The following is a 19,084-nucleotide window of genomic DNA, read 5'->3' as shown; positions in this document are numbered from 1 at the left end:
TTGTGATCTCCCTTTGAGGGTTCCTATTGGGCTTTCAAAGATTTCCATCTGAGATGGGAGTCCTAGACTGGTCTTATTTTCACCCCTATGAGTGCAAGAAGTGATACGCTGGAACTTGTGTTGTGATGGGCAGTAGGAATAATATTGAGGAATAGGAGAAAAAGCCACTGCCAAGGCCAGTCAGATAAATGAACTCTTGAGTTTAGGGCAGAAAAGTAATTTAAGAAAGTATCTCAGACAACTCTCTCTGGTTCTCATTAAGGAGGAATGGGGAGGCACTTCCAGACTCGCAAGATTCTATTACTGTAACCTTATAACACCGTAGTAATACAGACATTCCTAACAGATCAGCTGAAGGGCTGATAGGTGCCAACCTCCAAAGTGAGGAAAAATTAAAGACCAGAAAAGTGAGAAACTTTCAACTTTCTTTACAATATCTGGTAGGGCCAGTTATAATAGCCATTGGCAGAGGGCTAAGATAGCCCTACTCTTGTGCTGCCATCTAAAAAGGCAAGTAGGTTGGCTTGGAACAAAGGATAACTTAACAGGCCATATTGTGAAAATAATCATGTGCCACAGTCCCACAACGCTTTGCTTTAATACTCTGCCTCCTGATCCTTTAGTCTCTTGTTTATCCGTTTTTTTCTTCCTTGTGTTTTCCCACAAATGCAGGGTCAATTTTTTTATTTTTAAGATCATTGAGTGTTGATCCATTATGACAGGGATTGACCAGCTTGTCGGAGTCTTGATATTGTGGGCTGAAAGTGATTGGCCCAAGGTCACCCAGCTAGCTTTCATGATTAAGGTGGAACTAGAACCCGCAGCTTTCTGCTTTTAGCCTGGTGCCTTAATCACTAGATTAAACTGGATGTTTTTAATTATTCATGGGAAGGCTAGTTTGCTTTTTGATATTCCAGTGATGTCAAAACATGTGTTCTCCTCTTAAAATAAAATTAATCATTTGAGTAACAGTAACACACTCAAATTTATTGCTACTTTATATATATAAATACATTTAATAAGAACACTTGAATTGGTTCGGTTTGCATCTGCAACTATCCCTTTTCCCAAGCCATAATTCATCTTTAGAGAATTCCAGGCTACTGAAACATTTACAGAGGTATTGCCCACAACGTCCTTAGCACAGATTGATTTTGAATTTTATAGTATTTAGTAGTCTTTACAACATCCAGTTAGAAGGCTGGTATCTCCTACTGTGGAGATGGAAGAATTACTCAGTACCATGTCAGCTGATTGTGAAAAAAGAAGGGGGCCAATATTTGTACACCTCAAAGGATCCCCGAGTTCAAATTTGTGATGGATGAGAGTATATAGTCCAAGACAGATTGGCGAAGATGTCCCTTCCTACTAAAACAACTATTGGACTCACTTTACTGGAACTTATTCACCTTCAATAAAGCCATTTTCTCTGGATGCAGGCCATGCAGTTTGTGAATAGGAGCCCTATTGAGTTTGTGAATAGGAGCCACAACCACCTATCCAATGGTTGTGGACCTGCATTTAAGACTGTATAATGATAGTTATGAGCACAGTTCTGTGGTTCTCAGCACTGATTAGCTGGATGCGTCCTAAATGGAGGATAGTGGACTGACGCCCAAATCTGCATAATGTATGCAAGCATAGGAGAATCCTTGCCTACAATAAATAAAACAAAACTGTATTTGAGATTCTCCTGTACAGCAGTAATGCGATTGCATCTCCTGGCTGCACCGTTGTTAACAGCAGATGGATCTTTACCAAATCCAGTGGGAATGATTCTCAGAGTCCTTTTATGTCCAATATGCTTGGAGTGTGCTGCTGATCAGTTTCATTTTTGGAGACAAAAAAAGGGGCTCCTCTTCATGAGAAGAGCTCTCATACAAAGAGAGTTAAGGGAAGATGCACCCTTTGTTTCCCCTCACCACAGAACAGCTTATCTTCATCGCTGAAAGAGCTTAATGATGCCAACTCGATTGAAGCTCTTCCACAGCTCGGCTTCTAGTAACATATCATGATTGGCATAGAACACCAAGGGCTTTTTTTCCTGCTCATAGTAATGATCCGAAAACAACTTGTAATTCTCCGTGATGAATCCATAGGCACTGACCTAACGAAGGAGAAGAAGTGAAAGGATGAATGAGGGACAGGCATGGACCAAGAGATCAAGTCCTTCATGCTGGTTGCTTACATGGCCAGGAATTCCCTTGGAGAAACAAAGCTGCATCAGATGAAATGTCAGCCAGCATGAAGCAGATGCCCAAATGGCACAGGATTGGAATAAAAAACAAACAAGCAACTTTCCCATTTCCTCCAAAGCATACAAATGGAATTAGTGCACCTTGTAAGCAAAAGATAGGGCTGCCATTTGTTGTTTCATTGTTTTTCATAAAGTACCAATTCACCCCACCAGTATTTTTAAATCCTCACGGTCTGTTAGTCAGCTAGCAAAAATTGGAAAAGTTGTCACTATGGGAACTATTACCTGATCACAAGTGTGTAGCGCTGTTAAAAGCATAAGTGCTCCAGTGCTGGGTATGTAGAGATGACCAAACTGAGAATTAATAATTTCTGATTTTAAAAACCTGGGAAGAGAAAGAGGCAGGTTCAGCAGAATTTTTGATTGGAAAAATCAGAATACTTTGATTTTTCCTTGGTTTCCATGTTAGAAACTGGCAAATAGAAAGGTTTCACATATCTCCTTGACGTGCTAGGTTTCCAAACTGACAAAATCTGATGTGGAGTGCCTTCAAGTGCCTGCTTTCATGTTTGTTTTATTGGGGAAACACTCTTCAAATATCATTAGAGTTTCCAGGTCAAAAAGAGTAGGAATGTTGAACAAAACCCAAATATTGGAAACCCAAAGGATGAACTGGTATATAGTATACATGCTTCTATGCTGCTGTTGCTTCTATGCTGTTGTTTGCACCAGTCAACAAAATATTTAAATCCCCTTCTCAGCCTTGCCCCTGCCCTAAGTATGTGAAAGGTACCATTCACACATAAATGGCTACTCAGTAAATAATCAACTGCTCTTAATAGCAAGTTTTGTTGCAGGAATAAAAAGCTCAAAAACGTCACCTTTCTTTAAGATAATGCATGAATTCTGGGTGCAGCAACTTGAATTTCCCTGCAGATGTCTCAGATCCAAAGTATTTCCAAGGGCTATAAAAAGAAACAAAAGGGGGAAAAAGCTTTAGTAACATTTCTGTGATTAAGCTGTTCATTTAACCCCATATCTGGAAAGAAATTTGAGCAATTAAACAATAGCACTCTTGGTAAAATCTGAAACAGTAGGTGTTCACATGAAAAAAAAACTATGACTAAATATTCAAGACGTGGTTTGGAGCCTAATAGCATCAAGATGTCAAAGGGGACCTCCGATGCTGCCAATGGAGGCCTTCACTCTGACCTATCGGGACACCAAGCCTGCCCAATCTAGCTAAAGTTTTGTCGTCATCATCTTCAATAATCACACTTTTTTTTTCCAGCTCAAGAAAGAGGCACAAAAGAGAGGATAGCATGGCATGCAAGGAGAGTTATCCTCTTGAACCTTTCTTTCTATAAATTGTGCTGTCAGCAGGAAGGTTTATAAGGGATGTAGGGGAGTTGTGCATGTTACATAGGCATGTGTTGTGCTATTGTTATATGTGAATGAAAGACAGAAATATCACAAGAAGAGTTCTCCACTCCTCTACTCGTTGTAGAATACCTTATGCCACCAGACTTGAAATTCTAAAACTAGAAAACCTTGAATTACGCCGTCTTCGGTCTGCTTTAAGCATGGTATATAAAATCATACATTGCAATGTCCTACCTGTCAATGAATACTTCAGCTTCAACCATAACAACACAAGAGCACACAATAGATACAAACTCAAGGTTAACCGCACTAAACTTGATTGCAGGAAATACGACTTCAGCAACAGAGTGGTCAATGTCTGGAATACTCTACCCGACTCTGTAGTTTCTTCCCCAAACCCCAAAAACTTTAACCTTAGACTGTCTACTATTGACCTCACCCCTTTCCTAAGAGGTCTGTAGGGGGCGTGCATAAGCGCACCAACGTGCCTACCGTCCCTGTCCTATTATTTCTCTTATTCTTTTATTTTTCTTATATGTACCCATTTCATGTATTCACAACTATGTATACACTTATACTTATTATCTTGTAAACAATTGGCAAATCAAATAAATAAATAAATAAATAAATAAATAAACTGTCTCTGTGATGCCCTTTCCAGTTATGTTACTATATGTGACACAGTTGTATAGAAAACATTCTATCTAAAAAAAATGTAGTGGGTTGCCTACAGTTTAATCTGCTTTATAGATGGAAACTTTTTAATACAGTCGAGGTTTCTGAAAAGGGAGAGGAACATAACACAAGATGCAGATTAGGATTAGCATAATCCAATCCCCAAATGTGAGAAGGTGTTGTGGGTGAAGGTTTGTTTTCTGAGCTTGTGGGTTGGTTTCCAAACGTTTCGTTACCAGGCTAGGTAACATCTTCAGTGGAGTTTAGGGGGTTTCAGTCTTCTTCTGTTTATAGGGGATTTGTGTAGTCAGTAGGTCTTGGTGAGGTCACATGCTGAACCAGAAGTTTAAAAACATTAAAATAACATTGTATGTGGTTCATAACCATGAGGTAGAGGAACAAGAATCGTGCAAACAGAATTACTTACATATCACCCTTGTCATAGCCCTCTGGGACAGGACTGCCCAAAATGGCAGATCGAAGCATGATGTAGTCTCGTATGTTTGATGGAATGAATATGTACTGTACATCCTACAACCAACATAGAAGGAAATGTAAGCATGAGGTTTGACAAGGGAAAATATGTTGCAGTTTAAGCATGTATAATTTCAGCCATTTATGTATACCTTTTCCCAGATAAACCATTTTGTATCTCTGTTCCCAGTTCTTACTCCTTCTACAATAAATATTTGGTGGGCACTGTATAGCTATAATCTTGATTGTTTTTGAAAGCTTTAACATATGCTTAAATAGTTGACTTAATTCAGGAAATCTTCGTATTGATGCTGTTTTAGCATCAAACCTACCACTGAAGATCATACAAGATTTTTAAAAGTGAAGCTGGAAAGACTCTTATAAAGCATTTGTTCTGGCTTCAACCTTCCTGGACTGAAAAGTATTCTACGGGCAATAATCTGCAAAACCACCTACCCATATTAAAGCAAATGTGACTTAAGTTAATAATATCTTAGTCTAAGCCTGCAATTAAGGAGAATATTTGTAGCTCATGGTTAAAATTTAGGGGTCCTTGGTGCTCTGTGAGCTTGCTTGTTTTCTTGCAGGTATTTCATTGCAGGAACTAACAAACAGCCATCAGTAAACAGCCCAACCCAAAAATCCCTAAGATCACCCTCACCCACGCAGACAGAATATAAACTGACAGCAAACTGCACTCCTTACTAGCACTGATGATGTTACCTAGTTAGGGTTATAAAACGTCTGCAAGAAAACAAGCAAACTCGGAGAGCACCAAGAACTCCTCACTCCTGCAATTGAAAATAATGTAGCTGTGCTTTTACTTTTCCCTGTGGGATCTGTGTAAAGCCATATTCCGCATAAGCAACAAGGGAATTCTTCATAGTGTTCACTGTAAAGCCATAGAAGGAAGTCTTAGTCCCAACGTCTTCCTCAAAACCTTTGGTGACTGCCCCGTTAAGCCTGCAAGGAACAACAGAAGCAAAGCCTTAAGAATTGATAGTTGTCAACAAGCCACAACTGAGTAAATAACTCAAATGTCTGAGATTTTATTCTGAAAGTTTAAGAGCATGGATCTTGTGGGTTTTTTAAAACTCTATAACCACCCAGAAATGGTGCCTTTCTACCTTTCAAAGGAAGAGGTTTTCTACCTGAAGACAAAGTCATGAGCATCTATCTTCTTCCCTTGGCGAGACCCATTCAAAATTCCTCCATTCCCAACCACGGCACAGCAGATGCAACAGTTAAGGAACTTGGTTTCATCGACTAGCTGACTGTGGACAGACTCAGTGAGAAGCTGCAACGTGGATGCAATAACTGCAGATTAAAACAATGCAATGAGGCAAGTTAGGAAAAAGTTCTAGCAACGGCTCCAGCGAGAGAATGAAAACACTATAGATTCAAGGCAGCAAGAGAAGCAAGCAGTGGGAACACTACACTGAGGTTAATTGTCATGAGACAAGCAAAACACTCAATTTAATAGCTGGGTACAAGCTCTTCAGAGGACTCCATACCTTTCATCTCGTTTGGAAATGGGACATTTTAGGCTAAATCTGAGGGAGAGAAAGACCATTTTGTGGTTATGTACTGTACTGAGCTCTATAAGGTAATTCTCAATCTATGATCATTTATCCAGAAACCATTTGAAATTGCAATGGCAGTGAACATTATGACTGGTCCTTGGAGTTCTGTCATGTCAGCATCCTGAATCGTATGTTTGTGATCTGTGTGCTTGGCAACTGGTTCCCATGCTGTCGTGTTCTTCAATCACAGTTTGTAACCTTTCCTGCTGACTTCCCCAGAAAGTCAGTGGGGGAATTAGCAGGGGAGGTTGTGCAAGTCACTGAGATAAGTCTCCCCTCATTTGCATAACCTCCCACAGTCCCTCTATGCTTGCGCACCAGCTAAACAGCCCCATGTACCCTCTCTGGCCTGTGCCACACCTTCACTGACCTAGGATTCTTTTGCACATCCTCTCCGACCCACAATGCACCTCTAGTGCTCCACCATGCTCCCTATCCCACCTCGAAGCAGTCATTGATCTGCCTGCCAGCCAGCCTGGGACTTGAAATGTTCTGCTTGCTTGTCCGTTGATTTGGTTGTAAGAAGCCCGCAGAAAATTGCCTTACCTAACAACCATAGGATTCAGTTAATGACAACAGCCAAAACTACAGGGTTTGCTGTTGTTAAGCAAGGTAGTTGTGCTTTACGACTGCATTGATACAGTTGTGGTGGTGCAGTGGTTAAAATGCAGTACTGCAGACTAATTGTGCCAACTGCCAGCAGTTCGATTCTCATCTGCTCAAGGTCAACTCAGCATTCCATCCTTCTGAGGTCAGTAAAATGATCGTTGGGGGTAATATGCTGACTCTGTAAACTGTTTATAGAGGGCTGTAAAACACTGTGAAGCAGTATGTAAGTTTAAGTGCTATTACTTAGTCACAGAAATTCCAGTCCCAATTGCCATTATAAACTGAGGACTACTTAGATCAAAACCAGAACCTTGAATTGAGCCATTGCAACCAATGCAGTGTCTGCAAGATTGAACTATCCCTCTCTGTAGTTGATATTGTTGCATGGATCGTCAAAAACTGACCATTGCAATCTTACTGCATTCTTTGACAAAATAACTAAATTAATAGATCAGAGAAATGCTGTGGACAAAGTATACTTGGACTTCAGTAAGCAGATCACAACCTACTTCTTGATAAGATAGAAAATCATGGGATAGACAGCATCACAACCAGATGGCTTCATAACTGGCTGACAAACCACACTCAACGTGTAGTCCTTGCGGAATTACATCTACATGAAGGGAAATATGCAGAAAAGGTTTACACTTAGGCAAGAAAAAACAAATGTCCAGATATGGAATAGATGGTACATGGCTCAACAGCAGTAATGGTGAAAGGGATCCAGGAGTCCTAGTGAACAATCATTTAAATATGAGCCAGCAGTGTGCTGTAGCCGCCAAAAAAGCCAATTCAATCCTAGGCTACATCCAGTTTTGGTCATCTTTTTTGTATTGTGGTGACAAAAACTGGATGCCATATTCCAAGTATGGCCTTACCAAGGCATTATCAAGTGGCATTAACACTTCCCGTGATCTTGATTCTATCCCTCTGTTAATGCAGCCTAGGATTCAATTGGCTTTTTTGGCAGCTGCCAAAACTAATTAAGGAGAGAACCAACCTAGAGCTAAGGAGAAATTTCCTGACAAAACAATTAATCAGTGGAACAGCTTGCCTCTAGAAGTTGTGGGTGCCCCATCACTGGAGATTTTTAAGAAGAAATTGGACAGCCATTTGTTTGAAAGAGTATGGGGTCCCCTGCTTGAGCAGGGTTGGATTAGAAGACCTCCAAGGTCCCTTCCAACTCTTTTATTTTGTTATATTGAAGTAGTTTAAGGAACGATGGTGTGAGTAATAGTTGAAATGAACACTTAATTCCGATGTGACCCCTGAAGACATCCACGAATCTATACAATACAGATACATCTATGTTGTAGACTGAACAATACAGTTTGAGCATATTTAATGAAGGTAACACGATTTCTACTAAACAAAAGATATACTGATACTGATGTCCACTATGAACAGTCTTTTTGTGTCAGAAATATTTTTAGGACTGAGTAACAATCTTTGATGAATTATATGTCTCAAAAATGATTAATGGTTTCAGTCCTGCTTCTAAAATGTCAGACGCTGAACTTTAGCTTTACTGCTTTAATAATTCCTTTTGAATTAGCATGAGGTCCTGCAAGGAGTGGTGGTGAAAAGAATTCCTTTGTTTTTTTCTTACTCTTGGCACTGGAGCTACCTCTTTTTCTTGTACATCAGTCACAAATAACTTTTACACAAGAAATGTCCGGGAAAGTAGCAACCTTGCAACTGATCCTTTACCAAGTTCTAAGTCCAGACACAGTGGGGATTCTCACATGGTCTTCCTAAAGCTCTCTACAGCCAGTTTAATCCTACTCTGCTTCACTTCTCCTTCATTCAAAGTATGTCCCTTGCTCACTCCCCTCTAAGAGATGCATGGCATCAGCCAGAGATATTTGGCAAGTGACTAAGAACGGGCATGGGGCAGGAAGCAAGATAATTCCCAGAAGTCACTGGGAAGAGGCAACAATAGAGTGGGTTGTGTCAAAGCCTTTTTCTTCAAGCTAGTCATCAGAAAGACACTGGGACCTTTGATACAGGCAAATATCACAAGACATGGATAGTACCAGCATTTCCAATTGTGATTTCTCCCCTCCCAGATCTCAGCTTTTAAAGAAAAACAACCAGATTGCATGAACATTATAAAAATGGTGCTAAGCAATCCAATATGTTAAAACTTTTGGATGCTGCAACTAGATAGATAAAGAGGTTTTTCCAGTCAAATGAATTTATAAAGAGTAATGTTATAAACAAAATATGTTTCCCCTTGGGCACAGAAACTACAGTGATCACGCTCCAAAGGTACGGCGTATTCCTAACCATAGTGCTCTTCTTATCTATTTGGGTCAAACTGGCACATCAGGATATTAGAAAATGGCTGCAAGACTTGCTCAGTTGGGTACTTCTTTTGTGCATCTTCACAATGGGCTATTGAGGCACTGCAATCCCTCTGTGATATATAGATTTAAAATGTATCAAACGCAATGTGTTTATTTCTTGCCTAAGCCTAATAACTAAATCTATCCACGTGTCAGAGATGTTGAGCACATTATTTTCTCATTTTAGGGAATCATAAATAGATGGTTTGAGAGTCGTAGCCCCCCCCCAATTTCCTGTCTATGGATGTATAAGTAGTAGCATCCACGGGGAGATTCAAACAGGCAAGGGGATGTCCACATTACCCATCAACACATCAACGTGTACAAAAGGTGCAGAGGTTCAATTGTATGCTACAACCAGCCATCAGCCATCTGATTTGACAAGCTACATTCACCCACCCCAGACAGTAATGCCTGCTATTCTACAATTCCCAGAATCCAATGACCAATTACATCAACAGAGCATCAGGTCGAGATACACTTGGCCACCTTCTTTTAATCCTTAGTTGGGGGCACAAGCTGTATGAATGCAAGTCTACCTGGCCCCAGTACTATTTAATCTACAAGACGTTCCACGGGACATATTTAACTCACTGTTCGCAAGTTTTAAAAAGTTGCAAGGTGATTGAATCTGAATTTGTACACCCCAGGATGCTAAACCTTATCCTTTATACTGCAGTCCTTAAGGACTCAAGCTGCAACTTTTATTGAGGGAGGGATTCTTGGTTAAGGGCAATAGGGCCCTTAATACAAAAAGTATTAACCACCTTTTCCTGCTGTCCTAATCATGGACCTTTATGCAGTGCTTCTTGACAACTTTGAGATGTGAATAATGCTGACTGTGAAATTCTGGGAATTGTCATCCACTCAGCTTAAATTTGCCAAGGTTGAGAAACACTGCCCCTATGACTTCTCTTTTGAGAGAAAACTACATCCGTATGCAGACACAGATGATGACAGACTTCATCTTTAATACAAAGAGCAATTTAAATCTTTAATGTAGTATCTGATGCATATTAGGACTGGAAGTCCTCTGTGATCTATATAATTTCAAATGAAAATATCAATTCTGATATGCATCAATTTCTTTCTTTTTAAAAAAAAATACACGGTTGTTCAAGGCAAGGTACTTCAGTGTTAAAATCTGTAAAAGGGAACGGAGGTGCCCTGAAGGAGCAATATTGTAATACGCAACTCCTGGCCCTGTGTCTTGTAAATTTGGAAAGTTTAAAACTCTCAGAAAATTTATATGAATCATGAACACTGGTTTGTCTGCTAACCATTTTGACATCTGTTGCAGCAATAAGGTTAGGCCAACAATCAAACAATTTGGTCCAACTGCATGCATGCAACAAGATGCAACGTTCATCAAAGCCTCATCTTCTACCACTGAAGCGCTATATGATTCTTATACCTGGATATGGCACATCACGCCAACCATATGGAACACTGCGATCCTTCAGTCTCCCCCAAGTCTCAGGAGTGAAGTGCTGCTCCCACATAAACACAGGGATATCAAAATCAAACTGCTTCTCAAAGGTGGGATTGTGTTTCACTCTGGATTTTACTGACGAGAGGCATGATCTAGACTGAGAGAGATTAGAAGTAAGTAAATTTCAAAGGCAGGAAACACTACAATTTACCTATAGTTTTTTTTGGAAAGAATACTTTTCACTGACCATTCAGAGCAATGTGCATCCAACAAACCTAAATATAGCACAGCATATCTAGATTACCAAAATACAGGTAGTCCTCAACTTACAACAGTTCGTTTAGTGACCGTTTAAAGTTACAACGGCATTGAAAAAAGTGACTTGTGACTGCTTTTCACACTTATGACCATTACAGCATCCCCATAGCCATGTAAGCAACATTCAGACACTTGGCAACCGACTCATTTTTATGACGACTGCAGAGTCCCAAGGTCCTGTGATCCCCTTTTGCGACTTTCTGACAAGCAAAGTCATTGGGGAAACCAGATTCCCTTAGCAACTGTGTAATGAATTTAACCATGGCAGGGATTCACTTAACGTGTGTCAAGAAAAGTCGTAAAATGGGGCAAAAGGCACTTAGTAAATGTCTCACTTAGCAACATCAATTTGGGGCTCGATTCTGGTTGTTAACTCAAGGATTATCTGTACCCCAAATGTAATTTGTTGTAATTTGTGGAAAATCCAACTCTTGATTCAGAATAAAATAATGCAATATTTGAAAGATAGATTCCATTTTGACCCATTCAGAGTATTACGAGATTGTCTAGGAGTTTGGTTCTTAATCTCTGGAAATCTCTTACTGCACTTAAAGTAGGGTACACCAAGTGCTACAGTAGAATATTCCAAATGTGCTTAAATCATGTAAACATGTACAGGAACAGTAGCACTAGTTTGTTAACTGTTTATCTAGATTCACTGTGCTCTAGTTGTGCTGAACCATACTTTTTGAATAAATCACATTGAAAAAAATCAATTCAACACACTGAGTCATCACCCAACGAACCATTTCACCTTGGTATGAAGTAAGAAGGCAGTATCTACTGCTACTTGGAAAGTTTTCTTATATGTGACAAGTAATCACTGGTCTTTACTGTTTGTTAAAATCTAAAGGGTAGTAGTTGTCAAGGCTAGGCCAGGGCTTACCCATACTTAAAGTTAATCTGCTTAATTAATTCACAGATAAGACTGATATTATTCAACTGTAAACAATAAACTTAATCCCAGTTCCTTCAATCTTGAAAGTACTGAATTAACTGTGGCAAAAAAAGACACTTTTTTCAAGCTTGATACCTCTATTCCCAAGAACTGGGAAATAACCAATGTGACTTTGATTTTTGAAAAGAGATAGCCGTTAAGTAAGCATCTCATCCATGTAAAATGGAGAAGAGTATCGTTAAAGATACTCTTGCCAACAAAAGTGCGTATAGTCAAGGCTATGGGTTTTCCAGTTGCAATGTATGGCTGTGAAAGTTGGACCATAAGGAAGGCTGAGCACCAAAGAATTGAAGCCTTTGAACTATGGTGCTGGAGAAGACTCCTGCGAGTCCCTTGGACTGCAAGGCAATCAAACCGGTCAGTTCTAGAGGAGATCAACCCTGACTGCTGTTTAGAAGGCCAGATCCTGAAGCTGAAACTCAAATACTTTGGCCACCTAATGAGAAGGAAGGACCCAATAGAGAAGAGCCTAATGCTGGGAAAGATTAAGGGCAAAAGAAGGGAACGACAGAGAATGAGGTGGCTGGACGGAGTCACTGAAATAATCGGTGTGAGCTTAAATGGACTCCAGGGGATGGTAGAGGACAGGAAGGAGTGGAGGAACGTTGTTCATGGGGTCGCGATGGGTCGGACATAACTTTGCCACTAATAACAACAAATCATTAAAGAACATAAGAAAAAGTTACACCTGAAAATGAACTCTTGCTTTAAAATATTGTCACATTAAACTTTGGATATTAAAATTAAAGAACTCCTTGACTAATTATTTCATGCAGGGCTCCTGAACAAATTTAGCAGTACAAAGGTACATTCTGTCCCAATGTCTATAGCAGCTAACTTGTGGACTTCAACTCCCAGAATTCTACAGCCAGATGGAGATTCTCAGTCATCCAGATCATAGTTGTCCCAAAGGTGTTTTTTCAAGAGGCAACTAGATTTCTTGTTTTTTTTTCATTGATGTCATTGTGGCCACCTGGAGATTTATCTGTGTCGTCAGGGTCACCTGAGTAGTACAAATGGGCATGGAGCCTTCTTGGAACTGCTGAAAGGACTGTGTTGTAGACTGGAGATAGATATCCCTCCCCACTGTTGAAAGAGGGCTGTTCAGTTTTGACATAGATGGCTTCTTTGACCCTTCTCTCAAACCAGCCATCCTCTCTGTCCAAAATATGGACTTTACTGTCTTCAAAAGAATGGGCTTTGTCTTTTAAATGCAGATGGACTGCTGAATCTTGTCCTGATGCATTTTTCAAAGTACAAGTGCATCTGTATGCAGCCCTATACACAAGGGGCTGAGAGGACCTCAGTCCTTCATTTCTTCAATAAGGGTACTTAGTAAAGGAGGTATAGCAGAGAATCCAAAAGTGGTTACTAACGCATCAAAATGGTCATTTGAGCATTATCACTGAAACAATAGGCTGACAAATAAGATATTTAACATGCATGATATGCTTGTTACCTTCTCCTTTGGGCTAGACACATCTTTGGTTGAATTTCTCCTGAAAATAAAGTAACAAGAAAAAGGAGTAAAACTTGCACTCCATTGTTCAAAAACTATGGATTTTGTATTCACAGACACAATAACGTTTTCTGAGGAACTTATACTTGCTACAATTCAAATCAAGAGACCTGCATGTAAATAGCAATATTAGATTTAACTCTCAGACCTGTTTGTCTCCCCACTGATGCCAGGGTAGTTAAGAGTCTCCCATTTTTATTGTGATATGCTTTCTGAAAGTCTAACTAATTGATTAGCAGAAAGTTCATCTAGTTTCTCTGTTTGGTTGGCTGGTTTGTGGTACACATTTTTAGCAATGTCATTCCTTTTATATTAACCCAAATGCATTCATGAAGGTTTTCATCCTTTTTTGCATTTCTGTAGAGATATAGATATCTCTTACATATAATGCAACTCCTCCTACTCTTTTGTTAAGCCTGTTCCTTTTGAACAATTTAAATCCTTCTAGCAGTACGTTCCAGACATGGGTTTCACCAAGTTTGGGTAATGGCAACAATGTCATATCTGCCCTCATGTACAAGGACTTCAAATTTGCCCTGTTTGTTCCTCATATTTTGAACGTTAAGGCATATGAGTCCTTTTTGACTGACCCCTATGTTCACTTCCTACATCTCCTGCTTCGTAGTTGAATTTCCCTTCTTTCTTATCAGTTGGTTGATTGCCATGAGGTTTATGCTTTGGATTAGGTCCTAAAAACTGCCTTTTATTCTCCTCCTCCAGCTTTAATCTGTTAGTTTGTTTAGTTTAATTTAAACTGGAAACTGCTCTGTGGCTTCAGCCTTTAAAAATGTCCAGAGCATTCTGAGAGTAAATATGAAATACAATTGAGTAATTTAGCATAATACTGCAGATTTCTATCAGGTCAGCTACAGGGCACTGAAAGCAGGGCTTGCTTCCATAATGTATTTTGTGTATTTACCTCAGCAGAAACTATTGTTGATCACCAATTTCTAAGGACAAACCTGGGTCACTCTTGGCAACAGGAACAGTAGCAGTTAATTGTGTAGGAAGACCACAAAAAAAGATCACATGCAATGCTGATTTTAGCTAACAAAATCAGTTAGCTGCAGGCTCCTGCTATTCTGGAATGATATGGTTGAAACACCAAGGTATTTTATCAGAAGAAAACTACACTTCTATGAGAAGCCTAACCTCTTCATGACGGCTCTTCTGATCAAGTCGTGATTTCTTACATCTTGCAATATTTCTGTACCTTCTAGGTCCCATGTTTCTTGCTGCTGTGTTCTGGAAAATAACAGGCAAGTGGGAAATTTTAAGTAAAGCAAGCCATGATGTATGTTAGTAGTCATTTCACAGTGAAGAATAATGGGAGTATAGCTGTACCCCTTGCAATTGGTGCATGGATTAAATTAAGAGAGGCAGTAATTTTAAAACAAACACTGGATAAGCATATTGTTTAAATTTCTAGAAAAATAGCCATATTATTCTGTGACCTCACATTTTACAATCCCCTTCTCAAATTATGTTTGTCTGTATCTCCTTCCTCCAAACTATCCACCAATGTAATTTAGAATAACAATCTGATAGTGGCTAACAACCCATGAAAGTATACCAAAACCTACTTATTACACTTTGTTTGTATCTACCACACCTGACTGTGTCAACTTCACCTTGGCTCCCTAAAGACAGTTGATATGGTCTATAAAGTGATTTGGCTAAGAGGGGAAATTGAATTGGCCGGATCAAAACAAAATACAAGGTGCTTCCATGCCAGTTCTTGTTGCAGTTCTTCAGATCCTCTGTTCCAGAGCTGTGTTTCCATGCTACTATCTCTGATCAGCAGCCAAGCTAATTAATTTTGGCTCAGCTATGGGGCAGTTGAAATCACCTCTCTCTTACCAACACACCTTTCCATGTGTAACAACGAGGCTCAGCAGCATTTGTGAGCTCTTTGTTGTTCCCATTGGCAACTTTCCTCATTGCCAACAGATGCAGCATCCTGCAGAAGGCTCTGTAAAGATTGCTTGATAGCTTCACAAGTCTCCCTTCCTGTTAACTTCTTAAAATTTACTTTGGAAAGAACCAGGCAAATGTAGACCATGCTGCTGGTTTCATATCAAAATGCAGCCAGGATTGATTTTGAGTGCTTGACTCTTTGATGATGATCCTTGCAACTGTTCCTCAATGTGCCATTAGCCTATGTAAAGTTGGAACGAATTTTGCATGGGGTCTTTTTATTCCTTTCTTTGTCTCTGCCAGGAACCTGCTGACTGCACAGTCCCAAGCTGCCTTTAAAAACAAAAAAGCACAACTGCCTCAGAGGTGGTATTCAGCAGGTTCTGACCAGTTCTGAAGAACTGGTAGAGGAAATTTTGAGTACTCCAGAGAACCAGCAAATACTCTGACTGTCCCCACCCCCACCTACTCTATGTCTCCCGAGTCCCAGCTGATTGGCTGGGTCTTCTTTTGTTGCCCTGCACAGGAGAACGGAGCTGGCAAGCAGGTTAGTGGGGTGGGGAGGGAATGGGGATTTTACAGTATCCTTTCCCTGCCGCGCCCACCAAGCCACACCCACAGAACCAGTAGTAAAAAAAATTTGAATCCCATCACTGAACTGCCTCATGTGTGGGGTCCTTCTGTGTGGAGAGGATTTCAGTCTCTCCTAGGCGGTCTCTCCCGCTCCCTAGCAATATTTGGCGCCCTGCCTGTTGACATTATTTAGACCAAGCGTGTCCAACCTACGGCCCACCACATGTTGCCATTGACAGCCAGTAATGAGGCCCCACAAGAATGTAACCTTTAATATTAATATGTGATTTATATACATTAACTATTTTATTTGTGGCCCAAGACAATTCCTCTTCAATGTGGCAAGCCGAAAGGCTGCTCATCCCTGATTTAGACTCTTATCTCCACTATAAAAAAAAATGCAGCCCCTATTACAGTCACCGGGGAAAGCATTTCATTGTACAATTACCAGCATACTCTCTTTCATCATCACAACTTCCAGTAAGCTTTTAAGTGCAACGAAGGAATGGAAGCTTAACAGCCTCTCATTTATAGCAAGTGAACATAAGACATTTATAGACAAATGCACGTAGTACATTTTGGACATATAAGAGCAGCTAATTTATTCAATTTTCTTTCTAAATGAAACAGGGAAAAAGGGGATTGTGTTTTTGTTGCTCTGAGAAGTGAACAGCTCGGGATGAGACATCCACTGAGTACCTTATTAGTGAGCTAGAAAGAGGCCACAGACAGGCTTGTGGCGTTGCTGGCCTAGAGACAGTCTTCAACTTGGAACCATTCAACAAGAAGGAACAAAGTGTCTTCACACTTACAACTGTAGCAGCATCTCCATGGGCACGTGATCAAAATATGGGTGCTTAGCAACCGGCATGCATTTATGACAGCTGCACTGTCCCGGGGTCATGTGATCACCATTTGTAACCTTCCCAGTTGGCTTCTGACGAAACCAATGGGGAAGCCAGATTTACGTAACAATTGCAGTGGTTTATTTAACAACCGTGGCAAAAAAAAAGGTCATAAAAGTCGTTTAACAATTGTCTTACCTAGGAACAGAAATATGGGGCTCAATTGTGGTCATAAGTCAAAGACTACCTGTAGTCCTTCTTTCTCTGTGTTAGACTAGACATACCCGGTTTCTGCAACCATACTTCTTAACTTTTCCAGAAAAGGGGAGGACAGGAGATCGCCTACGAATACTCCGGTTGCTCCTTGCAAGCAGACTACAGGACAGCAGTTTTCTGTAGGTTTGAGCACCGGGAGATGAAGGGATCAACCATCTTTCTTATCTATCTATCTATCTATCTATCTATCTATCTATCTATCTATCTATCTATCTATCTATCCATCCATCCATCCATCCATCCATCCATCCATCCATCCATCCATCCATCCAATTTATTGGCTGCCCATCTTACCACAAGGATAACTCTTTCTCAACATACCTTTCTTGCAAACACAGCAATGCCCTTTAAAGAACATTAAGTTTACAAGTCTCCCTTTCTAATGTTGATTGGAACTTGCCAAGTACTCCGCAAGTTCACAAAAACTACATGCGCAACTGTTGAGAAACAATCTTAAACACATCCATTTTTTAATCATCTCAACAATTTACATTCAAATGTAAATCTTCCCTGATGTTGCAGACATGACAGGAAAGAAGTATGTTACTGATTTTTTTTTGACAAAAGTATTTATATGCTGCTTCTCATAGCACACATTCCTGAAGCAGTTTATAAAGCAGTATTATGGAATAATTAAATCCATCTCTTAAAAGACAAGTCGTACAAAAATTAACATGGGAGGCTAACTTATAAGAGAGGTGTAGAATGTCAGTGATCCAGTCACCACAAAAAGACATTCTTTATGCCATCAGCCCTAAGTGAAATTTGCAAGTCTATCAAACCATAGCTAACCAAGTTTTTTGTCCTGCACAATCACCTACTAATATGGGATAGTACACATAAGTTGCAGAACTAAAAGCCTTGCACAACTTTTCACTCTTCGTCATGCTGAAAAAGGCTAGAAACAAAAGGGAGATGTTGATCCTGATTCGGGCCGTCTTGTACCCCACCACTGCTCTTCATCACCCAAATGATTAATATTCTCAGCTCAGGCATCACTGATTGCCTGTAGGAGAACACCACAGACCTTAGACACAGAACTGACAAAGCCAATAACTCTGTCTGACAGCACTATTGCGACACACAAACACAAAACACAATGAGAAGTCAGGTTCTCTGGATCTGAGATTTTGCATTCTCCAGAAACAATAAACCACAATGCATGTGAACAGAATTCTTATGTCCAGCTGCGCAACATTTCTAACTCTATAGTATTAGCCTGAAATAGTGTGTTTTAGCATTCAAGTCCTTTTCAGCTTTGGTGAGACCTGATTGCTAATAACAATGTTAATTTATTATTCAATAGCCCATTCCCTGATTACAGACATCAGAGCCAGGGGCATCAGTAGAGAAAATTGACAGTGTCAAAGTGATTGGTAGAATCAAGTGATCAAAGCCTTTTTTAATGTGTGTTGCACGCATACCATCCAAAGAGGTGAGGCTTTGATAACCCCAGTTATGCCTACCAGTTTGTCATCACTGATTACCCCCCTGACCCTGCTGATGACCCTGAACGCAGCTGACCGGTCAGCAACAAAGACTACAATCCATATAGGCATTCACATATTGCCACATGAAAGCTGTAAAATCATTCCGCTGGACAGATTTGATAAAAAAATAAAGGGCATCTTAAAAATATTTTTCTCCACAAATATTTTACACTGTTACAGAATGATGAAATTACAGGTAGTCCTCGACTTACAACCACAATGCACCCAGAATTTATGTTGCTGAGAAATTTGTTAAGTGAGTTTTGCCCCATTTTGTGACTTTTCTTGCCACATTTGTTAAGTGAATCGGTGCAGTTGTTAAAATTAGGAACACAGTGGTTAAGTGAATCTGGCTTCCCCACTGACTTTGCTTGTCAGAAGGTCACAAAAGGTGAGCACATGACCCCAGGACACTGCAATCGTCATAAATGTAAGCCATTTGCTAAGCATCCGAATGTAAATCATGTGCCATGGGGATGCTACAACA

The 19,084-nt window shown here is 40.0% G+C and overlaps 1 protein-coding gene across 2 annotated transcripts in view; it reads right to left on the bottom strand.

The window, feature by feature from the left end:
• Window positions 1–966: 966 nt before the first annotated feature.
• ST6GALNAC2 (ST6 N-acetylgalactosaminide alpha-2,6-sialyltransferase 2) overlaps window positions 967–19,084 on the bottom strand; it is a 34,771-nt gene continuing 16,653 nt past the window's right edge. The window contains exons 2-10 of one of the 2 annotated variants that reach the window (XM_026667524.2): window positions 14,649–14,741; window positions 13,437–13,476; window positions 10,684–10,858; window positions 5,881–6,046; window positions 5,554–5,692; window positions 4,683–4,786; window positions 3,079–3,162; window positions 2,483–2,582; window positions 967–2,107 (exon numbers count right to left, since the gene is read on the bottom strand). In XM_026667524.2, coding sequence (XP_026523309.1) covers window positions 1,940–2,107; window positions 2,483–2,582; window positions 3,079–3,162; window positions 4,683–4,786; window positions 5,554–5,692; window positions 5,881–6,046; window positions 10,684–10,858; window positions 13,437–13,476; window positions 14,649–14,741 — 1,069 coding nt within the window. In that variant the 3' untranslated portion in view covers window positions 967–1,939. The remainder of the gene's footprint in view (window positions 2,108–2,482; window positions 2,583–3,078; window positions 3,163–4,682; window positions 4,787–5,553; window positions 5,693–5,880; window positions 6,047–10,683; window positions 10,859–13,436; window positions 13,477–14,648; window positions 14,742–19,084) is intronic. The other variant, XM_087955726.1, reaches the window with a different exon arrangement.

The sequence above is a fragment of the Notechis scutatus genome, chromosome 2 (assembly GCF_049901735.1).
Source record: "Notechis scutatus isolate UNSWTSFEM ecotype Mainland chromosome 2, rNotScu1.2, whole genome shotgun sequence".
Classification (NCBI taxonomy): domain Eukaryota; kingdom Metazoa; phylum Chordata; class Lepidosauria; order Squamata; family Elapidae; genus Notechis; species Notechis scutatus.
Note: the sequence above shows the minus strand (reverse complement) of the source record. Positions and strands in the feature narration are given on the sequence as shown.